The sequence below is a fragment of the Liolophura sinensis genome, chromosome 8 (assembly GCF_032854445.1).
Source record: "Liolophura sinensis isolate JHLJ2023 chromosome 8, CUHK_Ljap_v2, whole genome shotgun sequence".
NCBI lineage: Eukaryota > Metazoa > Mollusca > Polyplacophora > Chitonida > Chitonidae > Liolophura > Liolophura sinensis.
Window position 1 is genome coordinate 32,077,860 of NC_088302.1, and position 11,480 is coordinate 32,089,339.

Consider the following 11,480-nt stretch of genomic DNA (forward strand, 5'->3'; position numbering starts at 1 on the left):
CATGTAAGTAAGGCAGTGGACTTTATTGTGTGACCATATCAAGACAATGGCCACTTGGCTGGAATGAAGATTTGAACATGTAAGTAAGGCAGTGGACTTTATTGTGTGACTATATCAAGACAATGCCCACTTGGTTGGAATGAAGAATTTACATGTAAGTAAGGCAGTGGACTTTATTGTGTGACTATATCAAGACAATGGCCACTTGGCTGGAATGAAGATTTGAACATGTAAGTAAGGCAGTGGACTTTATTGTGTGACTATATCAAGACAATGCCCACTTGGTTGGAATGAAGATTTGAACATGTAAGTAAGGCAGTGGACTTTATTGTGTGACTATATCAAGACAATGCCCACTTGGCTGGAATGAAGATTTGAACATGTAAGTAAGGCAGTGGACTTTATTGTGTGACCATATCAAGACAATGGCCACTTGGTTGGAATGAAGATTTGAACATGTAAGTAAGGCAGTGGACTTTATTGTGTGACTATATCAAGACAATGGCCACTTGGTTGGAATGAAGAATGTACATGTAAGTAAGGCAGTGGACTTTATTGTGTGACTATATCAAGACAATGGCCACTTGGCTGGAATGAAGATTTGAACATGTAAGTAAGGCAGTGGACTTTATTGTGTGACTATATCAAGACAATGGCCACTTGGCTGGAATGAAGATTTGAACATGTAAGTAAGGCAGTGGACTTTATTGTGTGACTATATCAAGACAATGGCCACTTGGCTGGAATGAAGATTTGAACATGTAAGTAAGGCAGTGGACTTTATTGTGTGACTATATCAAGACAATGCCCACTTGGTTGGAATGAAAAATGTATGGAAAGCAGTTTGAATATTAACCCAGTGCCACTTGGTTGAAATGAAAAACTTTGGGAGCCTAATTTTCTGCTTACAGAGTGAAAGATAGAATTAGTGTGACACAGTGGAGGTATGTCACTCAGGGTGCTTCAGTATGGACAGTTCAGAGTTAATACCCCTAGTGAGGTGTCTAAATTGCTAACACCTGAAGTGCCATTCACCTGTCACATGGCAAAGGTTGTCTCTACATTGACAATGACTACCAGGGTGGTAAAGACTTGTCATACTACTCGGACTAATTGTAATAATATGTTCTGTTGGAAAAATAAGACTGATGCCGGATCTAAATGTGATATAGTGGGGACACGTTTTGCTCTTCTCATTTTTTTTAGTGCACTTGTCAGGTATTTGTCTGCTAGATGTAGTTCTTGGTCTGAACTAAGCTGTGCGACAGTGTTCAGACAATATCGCAAACACTTTCTCAATGATACTTTACAAATTCAAGTAATAGATCATGGACTGTAGTTCGAAGACTGTCATTTTTATTTCCAGAGGCAGTTCATGGTTTCTATGTCAGATAGTAGACATGAGTAGACTTTATCCTGATCCTTTATGTCAGTAACTATCTCACCCACACATACCAATTCACAGTTTACACTGTAACCATATCATATGCCCAGTTTCTGCACAACCAAGCCTACATGTGGTTCTCGTCATTCCATTTTCATATTGGTTTTGTTCAGTTAGTTTTACACTGTGTGGTTGACTGAAATAAGGAGAAGATGTTATGGCTGAGAGATCAGCTGTTTCTGCTGTATTTTCTTTCATTTTGATAACAGTGAGTGCCTCATTTACTAGAGATGAAATGGTTGAAGGTACATGTGCTGTATCATGTCCTTGTGGCATCACTGTCTGGGGTCAGTGTTTGTAAATACCATAACCAATATAATTTCTATGCTGTCTGGTTGACTAATGTGGATATGTCCGGTTGACTGGTGTGGGTGTGGCTGGTTGAGTCATGTGGATATGCCTCTTTGACTCATGTGGGTATGGCAGGTTGACTCATGTGGGTGTGGCTGGTTGACTCATTTGGGTCTGGCTGGTTAAAGCATTTGGTTGTGGTTGCCTAACCTGTGGGTTTGGCTGGCTGACTTTATGTGGGCCTGGCTGGCTGGCTGGCTGGATGGCTGGCACACTCATATAGGTGTAGTTGGTTGATGTGGGTGTCACTGGTTGACTTCCTCATGGGACTGGTTACACATTTAGTGATTGTAATCCAGGACCCACTTTCACAAAACTTCCTAAATCAGTTTTTTTGTAATTATCCTTGTAAACAGTTTTAACTTTGTCACCTTAGTGTCCTATAACGTAAACCGTCATTTATGAGAAAGTGTAATAAAGAAAGCCAGAAAATGGCAGAAATATAAGGTACAGTATGAGCTAATGTACTCTGCATATGACTCATGAACCAGAGTGTTTGTGATGTAACAAAAGACTTGTAGAACAGTGTGACCATTTGTTTTCTTCTTACATTTAAGGCTTAGGAAACAGCGCTTCAGGTTTACTAGTGCACCAATATCTCAAAAACTGTTAGCTAGTTCACAAACGGTCATAACTTGTCGTGTTTAATCTCTGTGTGACATAGTCTAAAGGTCTGTCTTTTTATTACAGAGTGGTTCGTGTTCGTGAGACTCGACTGACGGCTATCTTCTCCCACATCCTGATAGGATTGTCCATTTTGATACTGCAATACCTGACTGTCATCCCTACGGCTGTGCTCTATGGACTCTTCCTGTACGTGGCTGTCACAGCACTCTATGACAACCAGTTCTTTGAGAGAATGCTCCTGTACATAACAGAACAGGTAAGATGTACAGCCTCAAGCTGTGAGAGCCTCACTCACATCCCCCCCCCCTCCCCCAATCCCAATGCAATTTGGGCATCCTAATTTGCACCTGTTCTTGATAATGTGAGCAAGATATCTCAACAACTAATAGGGACCCAGCAAATGCCCGACAGAAGAATTTTGATACCATTTTGTTGACTTCAAACGACTCTTTCCTAGTTCGTCTTATGGACATCACATTAACAAGGGAGCAGTTTTACAATAGAAACTGATACTTTTTAACATTGTAGAACTACTACAATCAATTCTGGATGTAACAATGGCTCTAGTTCTCCCTTCATGTCGCCTCCCATTCACATTTATTTACTTATTTATTTCATTGTGTGTGTTTTTTTTTTTTTTAAGCCATACTCTAGTATATTTCACTTATACAATCATGGCCAGCATTATGATGGGAGGAAACTTATGCAGATTTAATAAAGAGTTTCTTACCACTATTGTCATGGCCTGACTTATTTTTGAAGAACATGAAGAATAAAACGTATGATATAAAGACTGTATGCAGCTTTATGCAGGAAGAAGTTTTGTACACGCTCTGACTTCTTAACTCCATGCTCATTTGCCTCCCTTCATATATGTAATTTTTTTTACGGATCCCAGTTTTGACAACCAGCATATACTTTTATATAAATATAGTTGTAAGTCATTGAAATTTAATGATATAATGTAATGCAGTATTAGAACTGTATTAGAAACACTTTTATTTATATTTGAGACAGGATTACTGTAACTGTGTGAACTAAATTATCTCCCTTGGGTGGGCTTGAAAATTGATTTGAAATGCATTATACACTATTTTGGCAAATAATTTGGAAAAAGCTGCAGTTCTGCTTATCACTGTTCTTATGCTTAAGCATTACATCATTCATACTCTCACACTGCTGTTTGGTATGACTTTTAAGCGTTGCAGATCTAAAAATATTGGTATTTTGTGTAGCTTTGTCATCATGACTGTCCTTTTGTTTGGTAAAATTGTACATAAATCATGTTACATAATGGAGTACTTTAAGGTACTAAATTTGTGTTGCATTTGTAAGTTATTTGTTGGTTATTGTGATATTCTCATACATGTACACTACATTGTGTTGCTAGCTCATCAACATGCCTGTAACTTGTCGCAAACTGTTACCTTACCTCCCAGTTGTCCGTTTTTTCTCTATTCCCAGTCTGCGTACCCGCCTAACCACTACATACGTCGGGTGCCCCAGAGGAAGATCCACCTGTTCACTTTCACCCAGATCGTCCAATTAGCCGTGCTATGTCTGTTTGGTTTCTACCCTTTCCCATACCTGAAGATGTTTTTCCCTGTCCTCATTTTCCTGCTCATCCCAGCCAGGTAAGTTGATGCCGAGGCACTGCCTAACTTTTAGCCCATATGGTTTATATCCTGTCTTCTAACATAAGACAAGACAATAATAATAATATACTACTAGATGTAAACAAAACCAAACATTATACATGTTGATCTAAACCAACAGTAAAGGAAAAACGCAAAATAACCCTCAATAAAACAGTAATGCATAGCAGATTCGACATTATTGCTTTATTAGGGGTCCACGCTAGTTCCTAGCAGGAAACCTCTTGAAATCGTTCGGATTATTATTATTATTCTTAGTCAACTCGTAAAATTGCAATATCTTGAAAACTATAAAAGGCAGAAAAACCAATCTTTGGAGTCTTAATAATGAACATATAAAGCAGCTTTTGACATTTCGTGCTGTTTTGCCGGTCACGTGATTTAGCGGCCATTTTGAATTTTATGGATAAGCTTAAAAAATCTCCAAAATGGCTAAACCTGTTGGGATGGACTTTTTGTTTACAATTTTTAGGTGGATCGCCCTACCCATATTGTAAAAAACTTTTGGTTTGATATGCTAATAAGGCCAAAACTGACCAATGAAGTAGGCTCAAAAGTAGGTAAATTTTTAAAACTGCTTAAAATCATAAAACAAACACACCACCTGGTGCCCCTTGACATCACAATTATAAATCTCAAAGAATGATTTTTGTACTTTGCATTATTTTTATGTTATGACTAAAAAAAACCCAAAAAATTTCACAAAACCGTCCTATGTAAATAACACGTGAGCTCCCTGCTAGAGTGCATGAAACCATTGACTGCACTTTACCATGGGAACAGGGGTCAGCTCTTCAACAGTGTATTCTTTCTGTTTTTTGTCCTCTGGTATTAGCAGATCAAAGCCACCTAATCTCTATTCCAGTTTTCAGTACTTTGCCAGTTGTAAATGATGCTTGGCAGTATAGGGTTCAAATCCACTACATTCCTTTACATTTTTTTGTGTTTTTTACCATTATCATGAACTTTATAGACATCAGGCTACCAGAAGAAGTAAAAGTCTAGTACGGGGACCCTGGCAACAGCTTTAATTTATTCTGATTGTTGCATTTGTTTAAAGCAGGAACATTTCTTTCCAGTAACTTTTTAACATGTGTAATTACAGTTTTTTTAAAGTAGTGAAAATGTTTTCGCATAAAAATTTCCCTTAAGAAGTACACTATATACAAAATGTCAGGCCAGGAGATTTAGAAATCAGCATAAAATTTCTCAGAAAGTAAATTAAGCTTAAATAGGCAATTATCAACTGTATAACAGGAAATGTCTATTGATAACATTTCTCTGTTATCAGCAGTGTATTTATTCTTTTGCAGTACTTGATAACTGTTTGCTGTTTATATCTTTTCAGACATAAGATTATCCCAAAGATAATTGAGAAGAAATACCTGGATGCTCTTGACAGTCATTAAGGCTCTTCATAGCCGTACTTAATGAAGACAGGTGGGTGAACTCGTCTGTGTTGACAGGGCCGCCGATAACAATGATGGTGCCTGTTTGAGCAGGGACGATGAATCCTTCAGGCATCAGGGACAAACATGATTACCTTACTTCTCAACATCTCGACATGCAGATTTTGTAGTCTTCCGTTGAGAAAGTGCTCGAATGCTTATCATTTTACTGGCTCCAGTATCATGGCTAAGCTGCCGCTATTAATCTTAGCATCAGAGCTGTTTGAAAATACAGAGCTATAAGACTACATCGTAAGAGCAACTATCCAACATCATTAAGACCATACACATATATGTAAAACTTGCCCCAAACTATTGTAACAAAAAATTCAACATTAGGTCACAGTTTTAGCTCAAGTAATAGCTTCATTGTTAAATCATACGTGTAAGGTTGTGTTAATATTGACAGAGCTTATTGGTCCTGGGGTAATAGTGCCAGCCTGAGCTCTATTACATTCAATATTCCCCAAAGTACTCTGATTTGTTGACATCAATCAAACTGTCAGTCAGAATGCACAATCCTAGATTTGATACCCTTATAAGATTTTCTGCCTTGAACTTTATTTTACCAAGATGTGATAGTGCTGTTAAGGAATGGCAGTTAATATAGACTCAAGAAAACATAAGCACACAAATTGGTGTTAATTTTTGGTCATTACTTCCCTTGCATGGTTGGTCTCCCTTTATTCAGTCAGTTGCGTGTAGTTTTTGATAGTGAATATCTGTAGCATGTATTGTGCCCTCATTGACATTTTTGGTAATCAGACAGCGCTAGACAATGTGGCTGCTTATGAAAAATGTTTTGGCATCGTTTTCCAGCAATATGTCCATAAAGCCTTCATATACATATACACATATCGGCCAAGTAGATAGCCCAGTTACATGCATGTATTACATTCCACATGTAGGGAATTTTCATGCGTCTATTGAAATGGGAAGCACTGTGTGTAAACGCATTGCTGCTGTTGTTGTGTTTTTGTTTTTTTGTTTGTTTTTTTTTAAATTAATTTTTTTGGTAGAGACGGTGAGATGTTGTGTGGAGTATAGTTTTTATTAATACATTGTTAATTCGGTACCAGATCTGTGCATAGTCACAATCTTCATGTAATTATTCCCAAAGGCTAATGTGATATTAAAATCCTGGTGGTCTTCATGCAAACTGCTGTACAAAAAGTCCTTCTTATATGTTTTATATAACTTTTACACAGTTAATGCTCATGTTACTAGCTTCTGTGAAATTTAAACTGCGTGGTTAAAATAAATCACATATATACAGCTGAAAGATAGCCAGATTTAACTTGTGAAGCTCAGAGTGAATTCATGGCGCCACAAAATTTAATTCAGGTACTGGATATATTTTTGTTACCAATGACTTAATATGGGAGTGTAAAGTTTTGGTGTGACGACATCATGGTGACATGGATTTGTGAGGTAATAAATGTCATGGTTTGTGGATAATTTTTTCACTAGTTTATACCCACCCAAGTGCTCTGATTTGCCCCCAAAGTGCTGCAATACTGATAACATCACAAGACAAAGGGATGTCAGCATGATGTTGTAACGTCAAAACTCATGCATTAAAGTGAGCTATTTTGCACTGATCTTCAAGAAGTGGAGAATATCTTTGGCCAATTGCTGGGAGAGTCATAGAGAAATGCTTTTTTTCCCTTGCAGTTGTTAAAACTGCATATTATTTTACTGGTTTTGTTAAAGAAATTTCTAACCATGTAAACATTCAAAGTCAATATGTTTATATATACAAGACCTTGTAATCTTGAGATAAGCACTTATCTTATTTTCTTTTTTAAATACGAAAGCAAGCAAGCATCAAACTTATAGCTGAGTATAAAATTTAGTATCTTGTTTGAATGTCCTTTTTTAATCAGAATGCATACTTTATCTTATTAAAATAACATCTTATTTTAGCATCTTATTTTTTCTGAAATGTCAATATTCTGTTGTTTGATAATTAGAAATTCTGAATCTCATGTTTCATTTTGTTTATTCAGAAGTTACTAGACAAGATCTGTTAAATGGATGCTTTATTTAAAAGTATTCATACTATGTAACTATGATCATAATGCTTGTTTTCATTATCAAGAATGTATATTTGAGTTTTTCATGTCCAGTAATTTTAAGGCACAGTTTTGTTTTTTTTTTCATGATTTTTTTTTTTTTTTTTAGTTTTTGCAGGTTTTGGTGATATTCTGTCTTCCATAAATATTCATTTGTTGACTACTGTGATAATTTGTTGGAATTGATATAAAAAGACTTCAGTTGTACTTTAACCTACAGTAGCTCAGTTTTAGTTTGCATCTCATTTGCATCTCATTGTCACTTTAGCAAGCACTTTAGTAACTTTTTTCTTCTCGCATATTTTCTGGTGAAAAGAAATTGCTTTGACATTCTGATATGAGTTCAGGAAATTGTTATTATTCAAGATCACTATTATTTGTGAAGGAGCCTTTGCAATACCTCACACTGTTGGGTTTTTAATGTGTCTAGATCTACATAATGTTTTTATGATTTTTCATGTACATGTACTTATTTTAATATGAAATCTAATAATATGTTGTTTATATGAAACCTCTGTTACAAACTGACAAAGATTTCATCCATTACGGCTCAGAGATAACATTGTCATATGCTTTGATTATTCTGGATTAAACTCTTATTTTTTTTTTTATTTCTATGAAAAATGTTTGTGTTTTCCTTTGAAGTTAATAAAGTAAACTTAATTTTGGGAATAAGGAGCGCTTTGTAGGTTTTGACATATGATTTAAGTGGACCATTTCCAAAGTGGGTGTGGTGGGGATTGAGCGGTGGGATCTAAGCCTCAAGTCAGGCAAATGTTCTGGGGACGCTCTCCAGAATTCTTTTGTACTAACAATCACTCTTAATGAACTTCTAAAGTGCTGCCTAGCTGGAATAAACATATTTTGAATTTGATAATTGTAAGGCAGCCAATGATCGGGGTCCTCTCCCTGCAGCAGATCAGTCTCTAACCAATGAGATTTCCACCTGGAATCCGAGCTGCTGGTTTATATAGGCTGCTGGGTTATGCCAGGATGTATATCAGGTAGGCCTGCCGTGCGGAGGTCAAATTTCTTTTCAACTCATATATCTGACTGCCGTCGTATAAGTAAAACATTTTTAGTGACTTTTAACTGCAATCCATTAAACTAGTGCCGCCGAAGTAAATTTAGACAGTACCATTCAGTTTCTGTCATTTTATAGGGCCTATGAGGGACACGGGTTCACGGGAATTCCGCTTGGGGCACTCGCGCATATACCGGAAGCTGGGGTCAGAAAAACGCTTCATTTGCTCAACACTCATATCGTTAGAGTTCTAACCCCAACTTCCGGTATATACGCGAGCGCCCCCACGCCTAACTGGACACAGACCCCCATTACAACTTCCGTTTTTGGGGAGGAAAAGCGTGTAATTCTGTGTATTTTAGAATGTAAAATCTTTCTATGCTGCCAGCCTGCCGCTTTTGCTGTACAGGTGCATGCTAGGTATCAAAATGCTGGAAATTGTCTAAGATTTGGGCAGGTATGAGTTTTACTGATGAAAGTTTGAAATTCTGGGCGAGAGGACACAAGGAGATAGGTGGTGATGAGGCTGCGAGTGACGTTCCCTTGGCGTTGCTAGGCACCCCTCCCAGCTGCTGGCATAGAAAGGTCCAGATTTTGACGGTCAACCTATGTCAAGCTTCTTTCTCACAGGCTAGGCCAGGTGTGCACCAAAGCTTATTTGCCACGGAACGTTGGGGCTGAGCTACAGCGCTAAACGTTAACATTGTCGCTTATGGAAAATTAATGGGGGTCTGTAGCCAACTCACCTGAACTCGTGTCCCTCGCAGGCCCTATTTGTAAAGCCGATACGGATCAAGGGAGACCACTCTGTTTGTCATTTTGACATCACAGATTACAAAGCCGAAAGAAAAACCGACGGCTCTCTATGTCTTCAAAGACGTGTTGGCTAGATTTATTCTTCAGGTCATTCTGGAAAATTAGGACTATTTTGTAGTAATCTTTCTTTTATTTCCAATTTTCTTACTTTACTTCTTTTTCTGCTCATTGACCTCTCGGTGGCAGATCGATTTGTCAGTACCGGTAATCTGTAATTCTAGTCAATTCAGATAAGTTGAGCGCCGATTGTGGTGTTTTTACGTTCCCGTCAGTTATCAAATCACCATATATCACCACAATCCACCTTGATTTAACCAATCTTTGATCACTTTTGATTATTTTGTTCCCAACATTGAAGCAAAATCAACGTTGTTTACCTTCATCACGTAATAAATAGTGGTTTAATCATGTGTATAATTGTTTATTTGTTGGAAGATTTCCAATTTAAATTAACGGTTAGCCACCTTTTGTGATTTATGTATTGTAAATATTTCAGTTACAAATGGGTGGTGATTTCTAATAGATATCTATTGATTTGTATTTTGTAGGCGTGGGTATTCGGTAAATGGTACCTATAGTAAGAACTGTTCAAGCATGTACAGACAACCGTCAGTATACGTGCTTAAAGAGGTGCCTTTTCCTGGAATGGTTCCCTCTGTCGTTAAGAATAGATATGATGTAAAGACTGATATACCACGAGAGTGAATGCACCTAGACAAGGTCTCTTGGTCAACGTGCAAACTTTAATGAATATGCGAGTTGAAATTGGAATCCTGGAAAAGTTATCGTATAGTTATCTTAAATACGGTACCGTTGGATAATGGGTAGTCTGGATGACAATGGAGCACTAGAAAAAGTAACAGTTATACTTGTGCAAGTATATTTTATCCGATAAAGAGGAGATATTTTAAAAATGAAACTCTGAAAACAGTGATTGTCTCAGAAGATGGTCTAATCGTCCAGAACAGAAAATGAAACACTAGAAGAAACGGTTGTCTTTAGAGTGCTTGTGGTTTAACGTCGTACTTTACAATTTTTCAGTCATATGACGACGAAGGAATCCTTAGAGTGCATGTAATTTGCTTCCTTGTTGCAGGACGGGTTTTCACCACTCTTTTATCTAGTGCTGCTTCACTGAGACGATTTGGCGAAGCGAGCAAGCCGCCCCTCCCGAGCCATTATACTGAAACGGGTCAACCAGTCGTTGCACTATCCCCTTCATGATGAACGCCAAGCGAGGAGGTTACAACTTCCTGTAAAGTCTTAGGTGTGACTCGACCCAGGATTGACACTGGAGCTCTACCTCCAGTGTCGCTCTACCAACTATGCTATCGGGGCCGATCTGGTTGTCTTTTGAGTTATTCTCAGTGTTCAGTGGTAAAGAATAGTTGTTGTGAAAATGAAACACTGGAAGAAGTGGTTCTTATTGGTATTAAAAGAAAAAAGAAATGGCAAGACTGGGTGAATGCTTAACCAGGAAGAGCGGTTGTTGGCTGAAGTTCACATCGTCATTCTAGGGCAAAGACCACCGTTTGATTGTTTACTTGATGTTGAAGGCCGTGCTTAAGACTTTTCCATTTATGTATAACGTTGGTCAGACTTATGGGTTGAGCATACCGTGCACCTACCTTGAATTCATACCTCACAAACCTCTTGACTTAAAACCCAAGCTGAAACAGCGAAGGCAGGATTCGAACACGCGACCTTATTGGTAAAATGCCAGTTAACCACATCGATAACCAGGGCTTTGAGCATACGAGCCTGGGAGACCCATAACAAAGAATAGATGGGGAATAAATTAAACGTCGGGAGAACTTGCTGTCTGTTCCATGGCAAAGTAAAAACGGATCAAAAATAAAATGCTCAGAGAAGTTCAAATGGTCAAATATGGCCAAATGATAAAGCTCGCTTAATTGATCACTGAAAGTGAAACGCTGGAAGAAGTTTTTGCCTTTTGAATGGGTCTAATTGTCCATTGATAAAGAAAACTGATTGAAAGTTAAACACTGGAAGAAGTTTTGCCGTTGGAATTGGTCTAAT

General features: G+C 37.8%; 1 protein-coding gene across 1 annotated transcript in view; it reads left to right on the plus strand.

Moving 5' to 3' along the window:
- The window catches only part of LOC135472872 (solute carrier family 4 member 11-like), a 48,669-nt gene extending 42,242 nt beyond the window's left edge, over positions 1–6,427 (plus strand). The window contains exons 18-20 of the mRNA XM_064752577.1: positions 2,486–2,678; positions 3,887–4,056; positions 5,426–6,427. Coding sequence (XP_064608647.1) covers positions 2,486–2,678; positions 3,887–4,056; positions 5,426–5,486 — 424 coding nt within the window. The 3' untranslated portion in view covers positions 5,487–6,427. The remainder of the gene's footprint in view (positions 1–2,485; positions 2,679–3,886; positions 4,057–5,425) is intronic.
- Positions 6,428–11,480: the final 5,053 nt, after the last annotated feature.